This window comes from Dreissena polymorpha, chromosome 13 (assembly GCF_020536995.1).
Source record: "Dreissena polymorpha isolate Duluth1 chromosome 13, UMN_Dpol_1.0, whole genome shotgun sequence".
Taxonomy (NCBI): Eukaryota; Metazoa; Mollusca; class Bivalvia; order Myida; family Dreissenidae; genus Dreissena; species Dreissena polymorpha.
Window position 1 is genome coordinate 32,519,278 of NC_068367.1, and position 24,389 is coordinate 32,543,666.

At 37.3% G+C, this 24,389-nt stretch overlaps 1 protein-coding gene across 1 annotated transcript in view; it reads left to right on the forward strand.

The window, feature by feature from the left end:
* LOC127854560 (adhesion G-protein coupled receptor V1-like) overlaps positions 1–24,389 on the forward strand; it is a 148,356-nt gene that overhangs the window by 86,313 nt on the left and 37,654 nt on the right. Inside the window, exons 59-81 of the mRNA XM_052389623.1 lie at positions 132–336; positions 890–1,048; positions 1,751–1,898; positions 3,301–3,472; positions 4,233–4,362; positions 5,229–5,405; positions 6,636–6,875; positions 7,224–7,346; positions 9,471–9,638; positions 10,482–10,686; positions 12,778–12,965; positions 13,811–14,005; positions 14,930–15,162; positions 16,094–16,239; positions 16,634–16,876; positions 17,413–17,588; positions 17,975–18,250; positions 18,615–18,767; positions 19,457–19,680; positions 19,888–20,047; positions 20,993–21,155; positions 22,609–22,722; positions 23,756–23,937. Coding sequence (XP_052245583.1) covers positions 132–336; positions 890–1,048; positions 1,751–1,898; positions 3,301–3,472; positions 4,233–4,362; positions 5,229–5,405; positions 6,636–6,875; positions 7,224–7,346; positions 9,471–9,638; positions 10,482–10,686; positions 12,778–12,965; positions 13,811–14,005; positions 14,930–15,162; positions 16,094–16,239; positions 16,634–16,876; positions 17,413–17,588; positions 17,975–18,250; positions 18,615–18,767; positions 19,457–19,680; positions 19,888–20,047; positions 20,993–21,155; positions 22,609–22,722; positions 23,756–23,937 — 4,180 coding nt within the window. The remainder of the gene's footprint in view (positions 1–131; positions 337–889; positions 1,049–1,750; positions 1,899–3,300; positions 3,473–4,232; positions 4,363–5,228; positions 5,406–6,635; positions 6,876–7,223; positions 7,347–9,470; positions 9,639–10,481; positions 10,687–12,777; positions 12,966–13,810; positions 14,006–14,929; positions 15,163–16,093; positions 16,240–16,633; positions 16,877–17,412; positions 17,589–17,974; positions 18,251–18,614; positions 18,768–19,456; positions 19,681–19,887; positions 20,048–20,992; positions 21,156–22,608; positions 22,723–23,755; positions 23,938–24,389) is intronic.

The window sequence follows — 24,389 nt, forward strand, 5'->3', positions numbered from 1 at the left end:
GTATAACACATTTGTAATAATGATGATGATGCTGATGATGCTGATGATGATGATGATGATGATGACGATGATGACGACGACGACAACGACGACGATATAATACTCATAAATGATAATAATACTTGTTGAAGGGTGGTTACCATGACAATGGATGCAGGTCAAGACCTTCTACATGCCTCTGTGTACGTCTTTCAAGACACGACCCCTGAGGACACCGAGACCTTCTATGTGACCTTGAGGTCCCCGGGGGGTGGGGCGGAGATCAGTGTCAACAACAAGATTGCTGTCAACATTCTCTCTAATGATAACGCACATGGAGTCATTGAAATAGCAGCTGTATGTATAGTAGGCATGGAAATAATGAGCAAGGTGTTTTGATGTGTTAAATAGAATGTTGCTGCATTTCTAGTATATTACATACACAAAAAGTTGTTTCTTTTGATAGAACAATAAGTGAATCACATGTAGAATATAAGAATTCACTTTCAAAAGAAAGAAAATAAAGAGTTTCCCTCCAGAATTCTTTACAATTCACTGTTTGCTTTTGATTTATGAATCTATATGAAGTGTGCTCTGGGAAAACTAGGCATAATGCATGTGCATACAGTTTTGTTTCAGATAAGCCTGTGCTGCACAAGCTCATTAAGGATCACACATTCCATTTGTATGGATTTTTGTATTTTAAAGGAGGTTTCTTCTAAAATGAAATCCAGTAAAGGCGGAAAGTGTTGTCCCTGATTTGCCTTTCTGTACTGCAAAGGCTTGCCTGGGATGGCGTTGTATGCGCATCCCTTAAACCCTCTTTTCACAGAGCAAAGCTAATAGGTTATTTTGTTTGTTGCATTCAAATAGCATAAGATTTCTATAGTTTATACCGTCAAATATTCAGGACTCTCTGGAGATACAAACCCAGGAGCTTGCTGGTAGAGACAACACTGTGCAGGTGAATGTCATACGTCGCTATGGATACTTTGGCCATGTGACCGTGAGGTGGATTGTTACGGGCGACCACGATGGCACCAATGATATCACCCCTCTTGAAGGAATTGTAAGTTTGAATTATTAGCATCTATCGAATGTAGCGTTAGTTTTATAAATTTTGATTATTATAGTGTTTACATAAATTACATTGTTGATGCCATGAGGTAGATTGTGTAATAATTGTAAAATTAAAGTCTTGAAATTATTTTCTGTAAATTTCTGATATCAGGGTATTTAAGCTATAGTGGAACACTGTTTATTTGAGTTTATTTTAATTAAATGCTATTCAAAACATTTTTCCTGGTCCTGATTCTTTTTTCTTCTTTATTTAACTAAATTTTACAATGTTCATTTTAATTCCCTAATTTGAGTGCATCTTAAATTCAAACTAAAATTTTGGTAACCAAAAAGTTATTCACACCTTTTCAGCTGTGTTTTTTCCAAGTAGCACATTTATGGAGATGAAATGTGTCTTGTTCTGAGAAAATTGGGCTTAATGCCTGTGGGTAAAGTGTCGTCCCAGATTAGCCTGTGCAGTCAGCACAGGCTAATCAGGGACGACACTTTCCACTTTTATGGCATTTTTAGTTTCATGGAAGTCCCTCCTTAAGGAAATTAAGTTTAGGCGGAAAGTGTCGTCCCTGATTAGCCTGTGTGGACTGCACAGGCTAATCTGGGACGACACTTTACCCACAGGCATTAAGCCCAATTTTCTTAGAACGCGACTAGCATGTGTTAAAAGTTGTCTGGATGAGTGTCAATGTTTCAGGTTGAATTTGCCACAGGGCAGGCTGTGGCCACTGTAAGCCTGACAGTGCGAGATGATGACATTGCAGAGCTACAGGAAGTGACCTACCTGCGGCTGACAGAGGTCATACAGTCTGGAACCAGTCTACAGGGCAGAGGGGCAGCCATAGGTATGGGTTAGAGGGGCAGTCATGGGTAAGGAGTTGAGGGGCAGTCATAGGGAAAATACAGAGGGGTAGTTGCAGGTGAGAGACAGAGGTGCAATAGTAAGTAAGGAGTAAAGGTGCTGTCATAGGTAAGGGACAGAGGGGCAGTCATAGGTAAGGGACAGTGTGGCAGTCATAGGTAAGGGACAGAGAGGCAGTCATAGGTAAAGGGCAGAGTGGCAGTCATATGTAAGGGACAGAGGGGCAGTCATAGGTAAGAGACAAAGGAGGGGCAATCATAGGTAAGAGACAGAGGGGCAGTCATAGGTAAGAGACAGAGGAGGGGCAATCATAGGTAAGGGACAGAGGGGCAGTCATAGGTAAGGGACATAGTGGCAGTCATAGGTAAGGGACAGAGGGGCAGTCATAGGTAAGAGACAGAGGAGGGGCAATCATAGGTAAGGGACAGAGGGGCATTCATAGGTTAGGGACAGAGGGGCAGTCATAGGCAAGGGTTATTGGGGCCGTCAAAGGTTAGGGACAGAGGGGCAGTCATAGGTAAGAGACAGAGGAGGGGCAATCATAGGTAAGGGACAGAGGGGCAGTCATAGGTAAGGAGCAGAAAGGGCAGCCATATTTAGGGGACAGAGGTGCAGTCTTAGGTAAGGGATAATGGGCAGGCATAGTTAAGGGACAGAGAGGCAATCATAGGTAAGGGACAGAGGGGCAATCATAGGTACAGAGGGGCAATCATAGGTAAGAAGCAGAGTTTCAGTCATTGGTAACAGAGTTGCTGTCATAGGTAAGGGGCAGAGGAGCAGTAATAGGTAAGGGACCAAGGGGCAGTCATATGAAAGGGCAGAGGGACAGTCATAGGTAATGGACCAAGGAGCAGTCATAGGTAAGGGGCAGAGGGGCAGTCATAGATAAGGGACCAAGGGGCAGTCATAGATAAGGAGCAGAGGGGCAGTCCTAGGTAGGGGACAGAGGGGCAGTCATATGTAAGGAAAGAGGGGTAATCATAGGTAAGGGGCAGAAGGGCTAAAGATTTGTTTTTATTGGGGTTGGACACTTCAGGGGCTTGTCTTATTATTGAAAGCATATTTTCATTAGGATAGAAATGATACATGTATTGCCATTTAAGCATTTTTAATTATGGTTTTAAAGTGGTAGGCCAAGATTCGTTTGATGTACACTGTTTGCACTGTTTGCAACATTCAGATTTTAGCCTTTAAAAGGCTTGATAACATTATCAACAAAAAAGACCCTTCTTTAACTTTGTAGATCTTTATCTTGTTCATAAATTGTATTCTTAAATTTTGTGAGACAAATACACAAATGCAACATCACTCAATGCTTGAACAATTCACTTCTTGATACTGAGCTATGAACAAGCCATAATTGCTACTTTATTTCCTGTCTCCAGGCGTCAACAACACGGCCAAGGTGGTTGTGCTGGCCAATGACTCGCCATATGGGGTGGTACGGTGGGAGACAACGTCCCAGACTGTGGTAGAACCTGAGGGATCTGACACCACCATTGTTTTGTATGTTGTGCGGGAACAGGGCATGTCTGGCATCTTACAGGTCACCTACATGTACGTTTACCATAGTGGTCTGTTTCGTACAGTTATTGATTGATTGCGACAATTTGAGCCATGTTAGGGAAAAAACTTGACTTATTGCATGTGTGTAAATGATTAATACTTCTTTTACAAATTTAAATAAAAAAGCAAGCCTCTTCCAAAGGAGAATCCAGTGTAAGCGGAAAGTGCTGTCCTTGATTAGCCTGGGCAGACTGCTCAGGATAACCTGGAACAACACTTGACAAACATGCTTTAAGCCCTATTTTCCCAGAACAAGGCTCATAAAAAAACTTATAAAAAAAAATCAATCCCAGAGGTTAAAAATACCTTTAAAGCACTGGTATTAAAAAACAACAACGTTTAGATCCGATTGTTGCCTTTCATTATGTAGTTTATGCTAGACAAGAAAGAGAAATTTTAATCAAAATTTTAACTTAATTGTGAACAACTAGGTCCATGTTTGTTATCTAGTGAAGGCTAGATGATGTGATAAAAATACATTTTCAGTATAAAAACATGTAAATAAGCTGTAATTTGTGATAACGGTGCGTGCAGTGTCAGCTTTGGCAATCTCCACTGGCTAATGAGGTACAACACTTTCCGCTTATATTTTTTGTGTAAAGAAATTCTCTTCTAAACAAATATCCAGTATAGGCGGAAAGTGTTGTCTTTAATTAGCCTGTGCAAACAGCACAGATTAATTTTGAACAACACTTAGTGCACATGCATTTAATCCAGTTTTCCTATAGTTCAGCTGATTCGTATTCTTTAGAACGTCAGTTGATGATACAATCCCCATCTCCCAGCAGGCCGTGTCAGGTCAGGACTTTATATCACGGCAAGGCATGGCGTTGTTACAAGAGAATGTGACAAGGGTACCAGTGGAGATTGTTATCAAACAGGTTTGCAGATTGTCATTCTATGTTGAATTTGTTTAAGAAAGTGCATGCTGGGAAATTTGTGGTCTGCTAAATTGTCGTTTGCTGAATTTCTAAAACTAGTATTTTCTTCGATTTCTTTTCAAAGAATATTATCAGAATAGCAAACAGTTTGGATCCTGATGAGACGCCATATTCTGTGGCGTCTTATCTGGATCCAAATTGTTTGCAAAGGCCTTCAAAATACGGTTACCGCACTGAAAGGGTTAAGAAAGGTTTGTTTACTGTATGTATTTGAATATTATTAAAATACTTTTTATTTTCAGTTGTAAATTATTGAAATATTAGATAACTTCTTAAATTTTCTGTATTATTCTTCTTTAAATGCATTGACTAGATAGTTGTGATGTGTAATTATAATCTGGGTTGAGTTGCTCAAAATTGTAAACCGCCTGCTGGCTAAGAGTCTGTTGACTTTAGACGTCATTATAGTGATCAAAGAAGGATTTTGTTTTATCAAACCTTTGAATAGCATTTAAGCATATCTATTTATTTAAACTTTTACCAATCACAAATAACACGATGCTTGTGGAGCAATTTGGTAAAAGTGGGTATTGATAATCTTATATATTAGCCTCATTCTAATGCATGTGCGTAAAGTATCTCCACAGATTAGCCTGTGCAGTCTGCTTTTAGATTTATTTTGTTTAAAGGGGGTCTCTTGCATACTAAAAACCAGTGTAGGCAGAAAGCGTCATCTAAGATAAGTTGGAAGGGACTGCACAGTCTAATCTTGGGAAACACTTCCCGCACATGCATTTAGCCCATTTTTTTCTTGAACATGGCTAATATCTCTTGAATTAACCAAAAAAACACATCTAATTTTCTAGGACACCATACCAGAGGCTGCTGAGCTGTTTCTGGTGAACCTGACCAGTGTTGTGTTGGTAGGTAACTTCCCTTCCCCGGGAGCAGCACCCAGCATCCGTTACCCTGGTAACACCGTAATGGTTACCATCTCTGAGAATGATAACGCTCGAGGCATTGTTCAGTTTAACGTTACCACTGTAAGTATGGGGTTGTTTTGTTTTTTATTAGTTGTATGTTTGCAACTTTTTTTAGTTCGTGCATGACAGGAGACCATTCAAGTATAAAGGGGACCATACATTCCAATTAAAAATATTGCAAAGAGATGCTAACGACGGGAAATATACACACCACATTTGATTTGATTTTGATTGCCAATTATTATTGTATGAAATATGCAAATTGTTGTGTAATGATTGTGCATATTCTAATTATTTAATTTGTTAAGCTATGTAGAAAAAGATGAATGTTTAAAGTTATGTAGAAAAGGATGATTGTTTAAAGTTATGTAGAAAAAGATGATAAATGGTGAACAAAATAGATCTTGCGAAGATGATATTAGGTGTTTGGGAATGTTCAGTTGTGAATGTGCAATTTAGTGATATTGTAAACTTCATTTAAAGGAACTTAGTCTGTAACAAATGTTTATATTCCTTAACCACTATATTATATACTGTAAGAAAAGTGGCTTTTAAAAATTGTACTTTTATAATATTTATGAGTGGTGTATTGACAAATGAAATTACACCAAACATTTTATCACTGACGTGTTACTGTTTGAATACGACATGATTTGATTGGTTCAATGTCATTTCTGATATGTACATGAAATAATCATAATGAGTGATTAATTATAAAACTAAGTTTTGCTAGCAAATTGTGACTGAAGCCCCTGAGCTGTGCTATAGGAAAACAGGGCTTAATGCATTGACATTAACCCTTTCAGTGCGGGAACCGAATTGTGAAGGCCTTTGCAAACAGTTTGGATCCAGATGAGACGCCACAGAACGTGGCGTCTCATCTGGATCCAAACTGTTTGCTATTCTGATAGTATTCTTTGAAAAAAATGAAGAAAATGCTTATTTTAGAAATTCAGCAGACGACATTTTAGCAGACGGCAAATTTCCCAGCATGCAAAGGGTTAAGTGTTGTTCCATATTATCCTAGAAAGACTGCACAGGCTAATCAAAGACAACATTTTTGCCTTTTATGGAATTTTTCGCGTAAAGAAAGTCTCTTCTAAACTAAAATTAAGTCTAGGCAGAATGTGTTGTTCCTTATAAGCCTGTGTGGTATGCACAGGCTCATCTGGGATGACAGTTTACACACATGCATTAAACCCCATTTTCCCAGAGCCAGGCTCATATTTTAGTAACTGTGGGTTCGAACAGTCAATAAAGAACTGATGGTGGCATTCACTTTCTTTACAGAACATTGAAGGAAGGATTGACATCTATGAGGAGTTTGGTATGAACACCACCGTACCTCTGACTGTGAGCCGGTCTGTGGGCCTGTATGGGCCGGTGACGGTGACCTGGCAGGCTGAGCCAAGGGAGGCAACTGTGTTGGACTTCAGTCCCTCCAGTGGAACGCTCTCCCTTGCTAACCTGCAGCAGAGTGCCAATATATATGTGACCATCATTGATGATAACATTCCTGAGAATATGGAGGTATAGTTCATGTTTTGAGTGTGGTCCCATTATTTTGTTAGTATATGAATAGAATATGATGATAAGTTTTTAAGCCACATGTTTGTTGCTATGAAAGATGTTAACTCTCATAGTATTTTAATGACAAATTAGTTTTTTACAATCTTATTATTTGTAAGCATTTTAATTCCAAAAAGGGTTCAGACTATGGTAAGTTTGATAAGATATAAAAGGAATTAAGCCATTTTTTACAAAATTCTTATTTTCATTCTGTTATCAGAGTTAAAATAAGCATAAACTGTTTTCCTTAAATAAACACTGTTATAATTACTCTTGTGAAATGTTGCGCTGAATTATGTATTTTTGCAGACTTTTGACATATCGCTGATAAGTGTGACAGGCGGGGCATTGCTTGGACCATCCAAATCGGTTAGAGTGGCCATTCTGAAGAATGACTCTCCAAATGGACTGTTCAGATTTGTTACCTCGGAGGTAAAGTAACATAAGACATTTAATATAAATGTATTTAACCACCAAAATTTATTTTATATGATATTATCCCTTTACCACTAAGAAACCTATTTTGACGCATTTGTAGTCCCTTAGAAAGTTAAATTAAATTAAAGACCTTTCTTACTAGATTCAAGTTTTAAAGGCTTCATTTCCAACCCTTAGATACTGATGAGCAGCAAAATGCATAAAACCTGAACAGACTGGGAGTTATTCGCAGGCTGTTCAGGTTTTATGCTGTTTGCACATAGCCATTTTCACTTTGTCTCTGAGTGGTAAAGGTTTAATATAAATGTATTTAACTACAAACAATTATTTTATATGATCTTCAAGAATGAGGACAACAATCTGAGGAAAATTGACAGTTTAAGTAAAAAATTAATTTATTACTTATTAATTGATCTCTGCAGTGGGAAAACTGAACATAATGCATGTGTTCCCAGATTAGAATGTGCTATATGCATAGGTTATATAATCAGGATAGACACTTAATGCATGTGTTCCCAGATTAGAATGTGCTATATGCACAGGTTATATAATCAGGATAGACACTTAATGCATGTGTTCCCAGATTAGAATGTGCTATATGCACAGGTTATATAATCAGGATAGACACTTAATGCATGTGTTCCCAGATTAGAATGTGCTATATGCACAGGTTATATAATCAGGATAGACACTTAATGCATGTGTTCCCAGATTAGAATGTGCTATATGCACAGGTTATATAATCAGGATAGACACTTAATGCATGTGTTCCCAGATTAGAATGTGCTATATGCACAGGTTATATAATCAGAATAGACACTTAATGCATGTGTTCCCAGATTAGAATGTGCTATATGCACAGGTTATATAATCAGGATAGACACTTAATGCATGTGTTCCCAGAGTAGAATGTGCTATATGCACAGGTTATATAATCAGGATAGACACTTAATGCATGTGTTCCCAGATTGGAATGTGCTATATGCACAGGTTATATAATCAGGATAGACACTTAATGCATGTGTTCCCAGATTAGAATGTGCTATATGCAGAGGTTATATAATCAGGATAGACACTTAATGCATGTGTTCCCAGGTTAGAATGTGCTATATGCACAGGTTATATAATCAGGATAGACACTTAATGCATGTGTTCCCAGATTAGAATGTGCTATATGCACAGGTTATATAATCAGGATAGACACTTAATGCATGTGTTCCCAGATTAGAATGTGCTATATCCACAGGTTATATAATCAGGATAGACACTTAATGCATGTGTTCCCAGATTAGAATGTGCTATATGCACAGGTTATATAATCAGGATAGACACTTAATGCATGTGTTCCCAGATTAGAATGTGCTTTATGCACAGGTTATATAATCAGGATAGACACTTAATGCACGTGTTCCCAATTAGAATGTGCTATATGCACAGGTTATATAATCAGGATAGACACTTAATGCCTGTGTTTCCAGATTAGAATGTGCTATATGCACAGGTTATATAATCAGGATAGACACTTAATGCATGTGTTCCCAGATTAGAATGTGCTATATGCACAGGTTATATAATCAGGATAGACACTTAATGCATGTGTTCCCAGATTAGAATGTGCTATATGCACAGGTTATATAATCAGGATAGACACTTAATGCATGTGTTCCCAGATTAGAATGTGCTATATGCACAGGTTATATAATCAGGATAGACACTTAATGCATGTGTTCCCAGATTAGAATGTGCTATATGCACAGGTTATATAATCAGGATAGACACTTAATGCATGTGTTCCCAGATTAGAATGTGCTATATGCACAGGTTATATAATCAGGATACACACTTTCAGCCTTTATGGATTTTATTGTTAAAAAGGGGTCTCTTTTTAACCATAAGTCAGTGTAGGCAGAAAGTGTTAAAGTGTTCTCCCTGATTAGTCGGTGTGGACTGCACAGGCTAATCTGGGACGACACTTTACACACATGCATTTAGCTCATGTTTCCCAGACTGAGTACCTGCTTTCATAAAAAATGCTTCACAATCATCAGGGAGAGAGCATTTAACTTTGAACAGTCAGTTAACATTTGGAATTCGTACCAGTTTTTGTAATCTAACCAGGTGGTGGTGAAAGAGTCGCGCACAGAGACTGACCCCAATGGGGAGGCCAGGTTGATAGTGGAGCGTGTCCAGGGGTCAGAGGGCGTGGTCAACGTCCAGTGGAGGCTCAACGCAGAGGCAGTGTACGATTTTTACGAGCCTCTTTTAGGCACCATGATGTTTGCCCAGGTTTGTATTGCCAGTCTGGAATTGCCAGATCCATCCAAGCTCATTTAAAATTTCAGCTCGTATTCTGCCTCAGAGCAGTACATGTATTTAACTCTAAGCCCCGCCCTGGGAAAGTGGTGCCTAGTGCATGTGGGCAAAGTGTCATCAGGTGCAATCCACAGTCAGGCTAATTTGGGATGACACTTTCTGCTTTTATCAATTTTTTTTCAGATGAAATCTCTTCTTAGCAAAAAATCCTGTCTAAACGGAAAGTGTTGTCTCTGATAAGCCTTTGCAGACGCCACAGGCTAATCTGAGATGACAATTTATGCACAGACGACAATTTACATCCAGTTTTCCCAGACGCCACAGGCTAATCTGAGATGACAATTTATGCACAGACGACAATTTACATCCAGATTTCCCAGACGCCACAGGCTAATCTGAGATGACAATTTATGCACAGACGACAATTAACATCCAGTTTTTCCAGAAAGAACCTCAAATGTTTCAACAAGTATTCTGCTTTTAAGCAGTACATGCTCATAAGGGGACATCCATCTAAAATTTTGCGGACTCCTTGTATAGACAGGGCCTCTTTTGTGTACAAAGGAATAAAGTATGCTTTTAAAGAGGTGATAACATGCTATGAAATATGCTTTATATGATGGTTCAAAAAAGGCATTGATCTTATCTTAAAAATTATTATTGTAAATGGTTGTCTTTGTTTAAGGTTCAATATAAAAATGATTTGTATAAAGTTCAATTTTCAGCTATTGTTAGTTAAAAAGATTATTTTTTTCATTTACATTACAAATTATATTCACAGTATTTAGTACTTAAAACTTACCAATGTTTCTGCAGGGTGAGAAGACAAAGTCTCTGTCCCTGAGGACCAAGCCAGACTCCATCCTGGAGGGCGAGGAGCGGTTCCGTGTGTCTCTGGTTGCCGTGGACAACAACGCCGACATCAGCCACACCCAGGGTGACGCCCGCATCATTGTATTGCCTGACCCTGGGGCGAGTGGCACTATTGAGATAGTGCCGGAAAGCAGGCTGGTCTATATAGGTGAGTCCATTATGATAGTGCTGGCAAGCATGCTGGTTTATATAGGTGGGTCCAATATCAGGGTTTTCCCCAGGCTATTTAAGCGCCCCTTGCCGGGTCGCTTGAATTTCGAAATCTGAGTCCCCGAGGCGCTTAAAATTTTCCGACCTGTGTGTTTTTCAGTGAAAGAAAGTGGAGATTGTTAAAAAAAAACAAAGGTTTCTCTATCAGTGTATCAATATTCCCTGTTTTAGAAGAGCACACGGTACCTACTTTCACAAGTAATCGCCATAAACACCACATAGGGTAATGGATAATTCACTGATAAGAGAATAGCATGACGCGCATATCGATTATTCTAGCCAAATTACACAGTCATTTAAATGCTGACAAGGATGTATCAGGTAACTTTCCAGTCTTCAAACTGTTATGTTCATCGTCCAATCGGTTACGCGAACGCTTATGAGGGCGAGGTTAACTATCGACCATTATTTTTTATTGACGTCGGGCACGATGTAAAAGTTTATCGCAGCTTGATTAGCAAGAATTTGTACCATTTACGTAATAAAAAAGTACATTTAAGACGGTTTCGGGCATCATCATCACAGCTTTTTACTGTAAACAAGTGTTACCTATGACTCTTGTAATTAATACAAGAAATTAACTGAAAGAGGTAAAGAAATAATTACTTATAGCGAGTAAGTTGTGCAAATAACTCCCGGTTACAATTATGCGATAACAATTTAATTCCAGTACATGTATTTTTCATCATGTCCATTTATAACGTTTTGCTGGCATTTATTCGACACGTAATGCGTTAACAAATTTTCGTTGAATAAATTACGCACACTGGTAAATTTTTCATCTGATAATCGATACTTAGAAGACTGATGATGGCAACAGGCCGTAATCCTCGTGAATTTCATGCATAATTCCGTCAAAACATTTATTCGACATAAGTGTTTGAACAAATTATCGTTAAATTCATAACACAACTGTTAATATTTATTAAAATCTCAAATAGGAATAATTAAATTTGTCATCCGATACCCTTTCCCGTATGTCGACAATAACGCGTTTTTAATCCGAAACACACTTCCGAATGTAAATGTTGACGCAACGTTAAAATATTCTTGCTTCAAATTAGTAGTGCAAATTTATTTTTTGTCAAATCTTTTTCTCAATTAAAAAGAGCGCGAAAATTATGCAGCATGTACAATGTAGCGTGTATTGTTTTAACAAGCACACAACACGTCAGAGGATTGACTCATGTTCAGAGGCAATATTTCATCAAATCTATAAATAGTCACTTAAAATTTATTTGATACTATTGAAAAATGGCAAGGTTTGTTCAAAAGAAATAATTGAGAGCTTTTATCGTAAATATTTACCAGAAAGTGATTTATAAAAACGGAATAAACGGGATTATCGAATAATAAATAAAAACTTGAATAGTAGTATGTATGCAGTAATTGAGTCGGGTTGAAACAGATGTATTGGAGAATCGTTTGAGTCAGGATTTTACTGTCAGTACGGGAAAGTTTTAAAACAATTAAACAATATAAAAAAGTATATATATTTTTAAATGACAGGGGGATTTTTTGAAGAGTCATAGCGCACCAAATGACGTCTTTCGATGCTGTTTTTCTTTGAGTTAAAACGCACCACAGAGCGTTAATTGACACGTAAAATTAAAAAAAAAGTCAACGTCGGGAGGGGACTCCCCTTCCGAACCACCCCTATCAGCCCCGGGGCGCCTAACAAAAATCCTGTGGAAAGCACTGAAATATGTGTGTAGTTTAAGTCTTAACAGTACTGTTAAATCACTTTTTGCTCTGGGATAATGGGACTTTATGCATGTCCGTAAAGTTTTAGCTTGTAAAGTCAGCACAGGTTTATTAGGTAAGACACTTTGCGCCTATGCTGATTTTTTTTGTAAGCGTTTTTCTTTGAATGAAATATATCATAAAAGCAGAAAGTGTTGTCCCTGATGAGCCTGTGCAGACTGCACAGGGTAATCTAGGCGGACACTAAATACATGCATTAAGCCCGATTTTCCCACAATGAGGTTCATTAAAAAAAAATTGAAAATATACAATACTTGTCTCACAGGTGAGCCGGGTGAGTCCAGTCCCAACTACAAGGGTCAGGTGCAGATAGTGTTGACCAGGGGGTCCGGTATCTATGGGGACGTGTCCGTCTCCTGGGCGATAACTCCACGAGACCAGAGTGCCTTCCTGCAAGTGGAGGGAACAGTGACCATTGTGGACCTGCAACAGAAGGCAGCAATTACACTGCAGGTACACTTCAGGGATATATTTTAGCCTAATTCTGGGAAAACTGGGCTTAATGCATGTGCGTAAAGGGTCGTCTCAGATTAGCCTGTGCAATCAACACAGGCTAAATAGGGATGACACTTTCTGCATAAACTGGAGTTTTGTTTAGAAGGGACTTTCTTAAAAAAAAAAAAAGTGAAACGTTTTTTTCCTTACAAGCCTGTGCTGACTGCACTGGCTTGTCAAGGATGACACTTCACGCTGATGCATTAAGCCCAGAAGGTGTCTCATTTGGTGAAGGAAAATAGGGCTTACCAGGCAAGCACTTCTATGTATCTAATGATTTTATTGCCATATATGTCACGCACTGAGTTTTCCCTTTTACAAAAACATTTGATTTTTTTTTTAAAGTTTGTTTGTGCATCAATGGGAGAAAAACGAAGATAATTTTTTGACCCCATAATCATCTTAAAATAGTTGATTGATTTTTATTTGATTTGCAAGTTTACCATAAGTTTCTCTGTCCTAACTGAGTAACCAATTTACAATTGCAAAACCTTTTCCCCCCATGTGTTTGATATTAAACATGAAAAATAGTATAAATAACCAAGCATAGAAGTTAATATGAACTTAAATTCAGCATAGAATAACACCAGCTGTTAGTGACGAGGATTTTCTCCTGATATTTTTTCTGGAGCCTTATCATTCCTATAAGCCTTATTCTGTTAAAAGTCATGTACCTTAAGTGTCAGTGAAAACACTTGCCGATTTAAGAGCTTATTTTGTTTAAAAGAAGTCTCTTCTTAGCGAATCCAGTTTTTCACAAAACGAAGCCTATATAAACAGTCTGATTTGTTACATTGTCCCAGGCATTGGATGACAGTATTCCGGAGTTACGTTCAATCTACACGCTGCAGCTTAGTTCTGCCACAGGGGGCGCTGTTCTGTCATCAGTTTCCTCTGCAACTATGTCCGACATTGTGTTTGTTGCGAGCGACCACCCCCACGGGGAGTTTGTGTTTGACCTTCCAGAAACCTTTATTACCACAGAGGACAGATTCTCAGTAAGTTTAGGTGTCAAAAGCACTGTTTATATGTTATGTGCGGAAACAAAAAAAGATATATTGGTTTAAAGTATTTTACAATTGTTGTGATATTTTTACAAACACTATTTGTTTGGTATATTGTTTGAATGCTATTTTTATCTGATATGGTAAACTTTGTTTATTTTTTCTGGCATTAATAATAAAGGACATTTAAATGCTGTCGCAGCTGAAGTTACACATAGTTATATGTTTTTTTGACAAATAGTTGTGAAATGGTGGAATGATCTCTCAAGTTCATGAAAACAATTTTGTCTTGTTCTGAGATAACAGGGCTTAATTCATGTGCGTAAAATGTCGTCCCAGATTAGCCTGTGCAGTCCGAACAGGCTAATCAGGGACGACACTTTCCACCTAAACTTGATTTTCGGTAAGGAGGGACTGCCTTGAAACTTAAAATACCATTAAAGCGGAAAGTGTCGTCCCTGATGAGCCTGTGCAGACTGCACAGGCTAATCTGGGATGACACTTTTCGCACATGAATTAAGCCCTGTTTTCTCAGAACAAGACACAATTTTTAAAAGAGCATCACTCTGTGAAAACATTGTTAAATGCGTGTGCGTCACGTGTCGTCCCAGACTAGCCTGTGCAGTCCGCAGAGGCTATAGTCAGTGACAACACTTTTCAGTTAAACTGGATTTTTGTTTAGAAGAAACTTCCTTTTAATGAAATATGCTATAAAAATGGACAGTGTTGTCCCTGATAATAATGTGCAGACTGCACAGGCTAATCTTGGTGACACTTTATGCACAAGCATTAAGCCCTATTATCCCAAAGCAATGCTCATATATATTGCTTTAACTGTGGCTGAACTTAAACTACTATTCCGCAGTAAGTTCTCCATGCAGTGTTTGATCTAACTTGTCTCTGACTACTTTATTGCAGGTTAGTTTGCCAGTGATCCGTCGTGGGGGTCTGAATGGCCAGGTGTTTGTGACGTACAAGACATACCCGGGCACAGCGACTGAGCTCGACTATTTCCCTGAAGAGGGGACATTGACCTTCCAACATGGACAGAACCAGCTCTTCATAGACATCCAGTTGAGGCAGGACGATGTACCAGAGGGCCCAGAGAGCTTCTATCTTAACCTGACCTCCGCCAGACTGGTGGATCCAAGGTGGGTTACCTGGAACCTGGCTGTATCAAAAAACTTTAACCCTTTAAGCGCTGGAACCGGATTTTAAAGGCCTTTGCAAACAGTTTGGATCCAGATGAGACGCCACAGAAGGTGGCGTCTCATCAGGATCCAAACTGTTTGCTATTCTGATAGTATTCTTTGGAAAAAATCGAAGAAAATGCTAATTTTAGAAATTCAGCAGACAACATTTTAGCAGAAGACAAATTACCCAGCATGCAAAGGGTTAAAACTAGCATATGTAATTCTTGGACAACTCATTAGTGCATTTGTGGTGGGTAATATCACCTTACAAAACTTGGTGAGTAGATAATGTTCTCTTACACATTTCCTCATTGAATAATGTAAAATAATTATTATTCATGGGAAATAAATTTTTGTTGATTTTGTGAGTTGATTGCTTAAACAAATGTAACACAAACACATTGGAAAATGACCAGTGTAAATTCCTCTTGTTTTTCCAAGCTAAAATATCTACAAATGTATTTTTCCACGAGTAAGTCATATTTTGTAAAACCACAAAATTTCATGACAAATGATTTTACAGTATGTCCAGAGCATTTTGTAGTAATGGTCACTCTTCTAAGATAGCCACTGTAAATAACCATTTATTAGTATTGTGCAATGTGTACATTGTTTTCTGTTTTATTTAAATAAAGCAGGAACACAAAAAAATGTAATGAGCCACCCACTGGGAAAATTTGGCTCAAAGCATGTGAGTAAAGTGTTGTCCTAGATTAGCCTGTGCAGTCTACACAGGCTAATGAGAGACAAGACTTTCTGCTTTTATGGTATTTTTCGGTAAAAGGAAGTCTCTCCTTAGCCGAAATCTAGTCAACTTAAGGCATGTGTATTAAGCCCCGAGTTCCAACAGCATGGCTCAAAAGTAAGTAGTTCACATTTTGTATCCCAGCTCCTACAACTTCACTTTGGTTTCCGGCCTACAACTTGACCAGAGACCAGTGATTGGTTCCCAGGGAGTGAAGGAGATGGTCATAGAGAGGAATGACAATGCTGAGGGGACCATCCAGTTTACGGACCTGGCAATGCAGTTCACAGGTTTGTTGATGAATTGCAGCACTTACTCAAAACACTTGCTTGAACAAAACATTTAAATACCAGGTAAAGTGCAACATTATATTGAAGATGATACAAAAGAATCCTGCTTGACCCTATTTATTGCTTTTTTATTTCATTTGTGTGTGTGTGTGTTACAATATTTATAACAGGGTAGTTTTAATTTGTAAGCATATTATTCCATTTATTTTATGTATTTCTATGATTGATTTCTATGAATGAATTTTTTATGTTTTTACTTTGTATTTAGATTAAATGTACAGAAGAAAAATGCTTCCACTGCTTTCTTATACTTTAAATGTATTTGTCGTTTTGTTCACAAGATTAAATTTAAGTTCTTGCATCAGGATGTATATACACTTACAAATGTTTACAGTGACAGAAGAAGAAGGTGTTGCTAAGATTCCGTTGATAAGGACTGGTGGTAACTATGGAGCTGTGTCAGTGCTCTACAGGGTGATCAATGTCACGGCAACTGTGGGGGAAGATTACGTGAGCACGCAGGGGGTGGTAACCTTTGCAGACGGCAGTCGCAATGCAACTCTGGATATCACCATCCTGGACGATTCAAGCATGGAGAATACAGAGACATTCAGAGTGGAGTTAGTCAGTACAACAGGTCAGGAACTATTTGCATGGGATGCATTTTTCACTATTGTTGGTTTGTCTTTTTTGGTTATTTATTAGTAGTATTTGAGTCAATCTGGGAAACCAGGCTTAATGCATATGCGTAAAGTATCGTTCTTGATTAGCCTGTGCAGTGAGTACAGGCTTATCATGGACAACATTTTCGGCCTAGACTTGACATTTGTTTAGAAAATACTGTCTTTTTAAAGATTTGTGTCCAGTGAAATGATAACAACGTGAATATAATGCCAATACTGCCCTTGGCTGAGAAAAGTGTTTGGAATGATATAGTTCATAATAATACCTCAAAATTAACTACAGGCAGATCAGAAACCTTAAATATTTGAAAACACCACCAAAGTCCTCCCTAACCCCCCAAAACACCCTGCCCAAGCAATACACACAGACACATGCACCTTAAATACAGGCCTATTATCATGTCTATTTAAATTGAAGATATATTTTTCAAATAAGTGTTTTAATGCTAATTGCACACACCTGCAAAACTACACACATGTATATCTACAGGTGGAGCTGTCTTAGGAAAGGCAGCAGTTTCCACGGTGACAATTGCAAAGTCAGATTATCCAAACGGAAAGTTTGGGTTTAAAGGTCAGCTGATCATCACTGTAGATAACCCCGCAAGGACCCTACAAAGGATGTTTACAGTTGAAAGAACCAGCGGGCTTCTAGGTGAACAAACGGTATGTGGGGTTGTTGTTTTTTTGTTTGAAATTTAATTGTCTGTGGGTTAAGTTAGTTTTATTTGATTTTTTGTTCCTTTGCTTGGACTTTATTTATAAACTTCATCAACTGTTTTTATCAGCTAAATTAAGATGAATAATACGTTTAAGTGATTATTATTTGCATCATGGGGGTTGAATTAGTCATTTTTGCATTAATCTTCTGTAGTATTTTGTTTTATACAATGTAATTAGTTATGACCTTTTGTTAATGTAAATAGTCATGATTTTAGTAGTAATCTGTAAAACAAATGTGCATTCAATCAGTATAATGCATCCCTTGAATTTTTTTCTTGCCCAAAATATTTTTTATCTCATTTTGATAAATCATTTTAAATGTTTTTCAGGTTTTCTGGCAAATCTTTGGACCGAACAATCCCACCTCACCTCTACAGGGTACAAACGACATATCCTATGTTGTCGGTAGCAACGAGCTCACATCTGGAACTCTAAAGTGGGCAGATGGGGAAGCAGGGGACAGAACTTTCACTCTCAACGTCAAGCCTTTCTCAAGCTGGGAGATAGAAAAGACCTTTGTTGTCAAGATCACAAAGGTCGAGGGGTCACCGGTTACTAGCGGTAATGGTGAGGTCAGCCCAACAACTGGTGCAGTATTGCTGACTGTGAGTTCATATCCGGATTTTTCAATGGCTAAGATTTTTGCGGTGCTTGTTTTTTATTTCTAGAAACATTCTAAATGTATTGTTTTTATCATCAATTTCCCGATTGTTTTCTGATTTGATTGTTTGTTTCGGTCTATGTCATAAAACAAGCAAAACTAAAAAACAATTAAACATTATATTGACATGCACAACTATTACATCTAGATTTCAGATTTAAATATGACAAAAAGCTAAAAAATATTTTATTAAACTGATGTATTTGAGGACAGCCCAGTTCATAATGCTGTGAATGTGTTTAAGTAAGTAACCATATAGTGTTTCGTCGCTAATTCATTTATAATTGCTGGACACTTACCTGCTTCAGATATCCAAGTTTGGTGACCCCAATGGCATTGTACTCTTTGACGGCCCTGCTCAGCTAGCCCGGGAGTATGAGGAACCAGACGGGGTGACCACTCTTGCTGTACAGTTCCCCATCATCCGAAGACAGGACACTGGAACTGTCGGCAATATTGAGGTCAGCTCCTTCTTTTAATCAAACGCAGCATGCCATGGATCTTATAGATCTGTGCAGTTCTGCTTGAAACGCTCTTTGCTTAAATGATGAAAAAAATTGTCTGTATTAAAGAGACTTTATGAATTATATACAAAAAAGCAAAGTTAAACTCATAAATAAGAAAAATGTTTAAATATATGTTTGTGTATTGATATTCATCATTCGAAGTGGAAGAATAATTAGCCGTATGTAACGTTTTTCATAACGATAATTTAAAAAACAACAACAGGTATAACCGACATAGTATTAAAACTACCTTCTTTGTTTTAGCGGTCCTGGATTCAATTTCCAGGGCAGTAACATTTTTTGTTTGATCTTTTTTCCTTGTTATCATATTTTTTTAACCATTCTAAATACATGTATAAATCCTGGATTTTGTTATTAGATTCATTAAATGACAGAAAAAAAGAATTTTTTTGAACATGTCCCTGTAAAAGATATAATAAACTTACACTTGTTTAAGTAAAAGTGGGAGATAGAACACAATTTAACAATTCTACTGAAATGTCCATAACTTTGCATAAATTTAAATGTATAAGAATAAATGCAAATTAGACTAATTAATTGAAAAAGCGAAATCTTTGGAACTTCCCTGCTGTTTCTAGCTAATCTGTTTCAATCAATATGACATGATTTTCCTATTTGTGCAGGTGTTCTGGGAGGTCCAAGGCCCGATAGACATGGCCCGTCCTGACATGCAGCCTATCAATGGCTCTGTCCTGTTGGCGGACGAGGAACGATCAGCTGCCATTACCCTCCAAATCATGCCTGATACAATTCCTGAACTCTCTGAAACGTTCCGATTGGCTCTCACAAAAATTGTTGGTGGCGCCGAAATAGACAAGCAGTACAACTTGTCTACCTTCACTATCAAGTATGTTTACAATAATTGTTTATTGTACATTAACAAATGGTTATTTTATTGTTCCAAACCTGCTTTAGTCCTGAAACCTCTTTTTTCATACTTCCTAGGTACATGTACATGTAACTACATTACAACATTAAAACGAAATCCTTAAATTAGGACTATTTGTATTTCTTTCAAACTGGAAAATCCTTTCTGTCATTTTTGTCCAATCAGGTACAATGATGACCCACACGGTGTATTTGGGATAATCCCGGAGTATCAGACCGTGAAAGTCAACCCTGTTGACCTGACGAGAAATGTGCGACTCAACTTCACGAGATATGCAGGCGTGTTTGGAAATGTCATCCTGACCTTCAGCATCAAATATGACATTGTAAGATATGGTTCATGGATTAACAAGCCATGTTTAGGTGGTTATTTATGTGAACAATTAAAGTTACTGTATATTTTGACCCTCATTCAGGGAGTACTGGCTTTATGCATATGCATAAAGAGTCGTCCTAGATGAACTTATGCACTCCACTCTTGCCTTTCAAGGACAACACGCTCCACTAGACTTGATTTTGGTTTAGAAGAGACTTATTTAAAAAAAAATCTATCAAAGTAGAAAGTGTCATCAGTTATTAGCCTGCTGCTTTTCCAACTTTATGTGATTATATATAATGATGTACTTTTCGATCTTTATAGCATAATAATTTTTTTTAAATGTAACAATTGGATTATGTGTGTTCGTGTCTCATCAAAGAACTATAGGGAGAGCAGGCATTAAAAAGTGTACTATTTATTTATATTACTATTCCTTAAATCAAATTTTGCAGACAAATTTGGCTAGAACATGTTGGAGTCTGGCATTACAGATGTATTAAAATAACAAGAAAGCAAATAGACATACACCTTCAAAATCTTATATGAGCCTCACTCTGGGAAAACAGGGCTTAATGCATGTGCGTAAAGTGTCATCCCAGATTAGCCTGCACAGTCTGCACAACTGAACAGGAAAATCTGGAAAAACACTGTTTGCTCATGCATTTTGCCCCATTTTCCAAGAGCATGGCTCAATTTTTTTATAATTACATCCATTGTTTAACCCTTTGCATGCAGGCAAATTTGTCGTCTGCAAAAATGTCATCTGCTGAATTTCTAAAATAAGCATTTTCTTCGATTTTTTTCAAAGAATACTATCAGAATAGCAAACAGTTTGGATCCTGATGAGACGCTACGTTTTGTGGCATCTCATCTAAATCCAAACTGTTTGCAAAGGCCTTCAAAATTCGGTTCCAGCACTGAAAGAGTTAACATTCTAAATCAAATATTGTAGCCCCAATCTGGCATCCTCCTTGCACTGAACGATGGCACAGTGACGTTTGCAGAGGGACTCACAAACAGGATCCTGGACATTAAAATCGAGGGAACTGGCTTCCTGGAAATAGGCACCACTTTCTCCGTGTCTCTAATTGAAGTCAACTATTTAGGGGAAGGAGGTACACTTGTTTGATGTTTTCTTATAGATCCTTGTTATGCAGTTTTATCATTTTAGCCTTTATTGATGCACATTATACTACTGTTTTACTTGGTGAATGTATTTTTACCATAGTTAATAATTCAGATAAAAACCAATCTACTCTAGAGGTACATCAACACTTTTTTTTTAACAATGGTATTTTATATGTTTATAATTATGCTATGTTATTTTAAACAGCTTTATCTGGATCCCAGATATGTTTGTTTGTTAATTCTTTAAAATAGCCGAGTCTATTATCATAATGAATAGGAGTTTATATTTTTATATGAACTGTTCATCAGAAAAGGACGTTCAATTGTTGAGAGCTCCATTTCATTTTCAATCTAGAGTCTCACATATGTACACTCACACAGTATCTGTTTATTATTTTCTGTGCACATTCAAATTTTGTGCAAACATGTGAACCCTGAAAATATTTGTGTGTGTGTTTCTAGTGAATACTAAAGTGTGTTTTTCTAGTGAATACTAAAGTGTGTGTTTCTAGTGATAACTAAAGTGTGTGTTTCTAGTGAATACTGAAGTGTGTGTTTCTAGTGAATACTTAAGTGTGTGTTTCTAGTGAATACTAAAGTGTGTGTTTCTAGTGAATACTAAAGTGTGTGTTTCTAGTGAATACTAAAGTGTGTGTTTCTAGTGAATACTTAAGTGTGTGTTTCTAGTAAATACTAAAGTGTGTGTTTCTAGTGAATACTAAAGTGTGTGTTTCTAGTGAAAACTAAAGTGTGTGTTTCTAGTAAATACTAAAGTGTGTGTTTTTTAGTGAATACTAAAGTGTGTGTTTCTAGTGAATACTAAAGTGTGTGTTTCTAGTGAATACTAAAGTGTGTGTTTCTAGTGAATACTAAAGTGTGTGTTTCTAGTGAATACTAAAGTGTGTGTTTCTAGTGAATACTAAAGTGTGTGTTTCTAGTGAATATTTAAGTGTGTGTTTCTAGTGAATACTAAAGTGTGTGTTTCTAGTGAATAATAAAGTGTGTGTTTCTAGTGAATACTAAAGTGTGTGTTTCTAGTGAATACTAAAGTGTGTGTTTCTTGTGAATACTAAAGCATCAATAACATGATCCTTCCTCTGAAAAAAAACCAGTGTTTTATGCATAGCATAAAGTGTTGTCCCAGATTAGTCTGTGCAATCTGCACAGTCTAATGAGGGACAACACTTTTTGGCTTATACTGGATTTTGGTTCAGAAGAGACTGCCTTTAAAGGCAAAAGTCCATTGAAGCAGAAAGTGTTCTTCCTGATAATTGTGAGCTTGTGCGGACGTCATAGACTTATTTGGAGTGACACTTTATGCACATGCATTAAGCCTTGTTTTCCCAATACTCTGCTTAAATTTATTGTTAAAGCGTATGCGTGCTTTATAAAATTCATCTTAATCCATTCTTAACTTAACAATATGTCTCTCTGTCCCAGTGACACGCCTCCCACAGTTCCGGGTCGGTGAGACAGAGGTCAAGGTCAGAGTTCCTGCTGAGGCTGCCAACAGTCAAGTGGGATTCAAATACACCATGATGGGAGTGGATGAAGGTGCGGTGTTACCTTTCATCTCATAGATGATATTAAATGCATTTCATATAGAGAATACTAGGTCGGTGACAAATAAAGCAAAGTTTATTTTGCGAGGCTTAGAAAATCTGAACCACGAGCCTTGGCGAGTGGTTCAGATTTTCGTGCCGAGCAAAATAAACTTTGCTTTATTCGGCACCGACCTAGTATTCGATTTATCCCATCAATTTTCTTATTCGTAAATTATTTCTTTAAAAATAGAATAGGAAAATCGAACTACACGGAAAATCCCAAAGTATTTTAAGCAAACATTGTTTCATTATTTTAATCGTGCCGAGCCTAATACATTACAAAAAGATCAGTAACTAACCTGTTTTTCTGTTTATCATACCTCTTTGTTCCCGATTTTGAAGAAATAATAAATAAACACACTAAACAACTGCAGCTTTAGCGTGAAAGAACATGCATTGTGTCGTATGACGTGTTAATAATGACGTCACAAGTACGCGCACTTAGTATTTGTAAATAATGTTTTTTTTTGCTTTTTAAGTTGCTTTATGTGTTAAAAATATATTACATCTTGGTATCAAATTGTTTGTTTTGTTGAATCTGATTCGATTTTACTAATAATGATTACTTTATTGTTGATTCCGAGTAATATGACCATTCTCCGCCGCGCGTGACAGCTATATTTCAGCACTGCCGAAATAGAGGAAAATTTATGCCACAGTGGTTTATTTCGACAATGCACGTCTGATGATGGGATAAAAAAAAAAATCTTGATGTTTTTCCAAGTTCACACTCAAATTGATTTTTTTTGTATGTGTATTGAGTACTTGATTAATACCATATTGATATCAGTGCATGAAAATCTGTTGATGATCTTGTATTAACATCACAATAACACAAAACGATTGCTAGAAACTATATTATTTGTGTTGTTTCTTATTAAATTATTCTTTAAAGGAAATTTTTCATTGTTCTGTGTGCTGGTATATTAAATGTCTTTATTGGACAGATCTGATCATGTGAATACTTTCATGTCATATTATAGCAACCAGCACATGCAGACTGAATGTGCAACGAGTGGGCACGTATGGTACCGTAAATGTGTCTTTGACCAGTGGGTTCCCGGGGGGTAAAGTGCTCGCGGGGTTCACGGAGGGCAAAATACTCCCACCGTCTGGCACTATAGCCTTACCACACGGAATTGAGGAAAGGAACTTCACTGTAGAGGTGAGTTTGCGAAATCAATCTATTGAATTGTTGAACAATAATGTACCTGTTGTTCGAAAATATGTTATCAATTGTCATCAAATCTACATATTTGTTGGTATTAAATACATATTTTATTCAGTTTCACTGTTATTTGATAAAAATTATCTTGTCTTAAAAATGTTTCCATTTGATAATAGCCATGTTATGGAGACGAGAGGATTTACTGCTATTTCATAATTTGTTTAACAAGCTCTGTCTTGGAAGTCCTTTTTCTACGTTTATAGTATTAATTGTTTCAAAGAAATCGTTTTTTAACCTTAAATCCACTGTGAGGGGTAAGTGCTATCTAGGATTATCAAAGTTTGCACAGACTGATCTGGGCCACACTGGACACACGTGTGCAGATTGAAACTTGTTTTCTTCACAACACATTAATGAACTTAAGGTTTAAAGAAACAAAAATCTTAAAC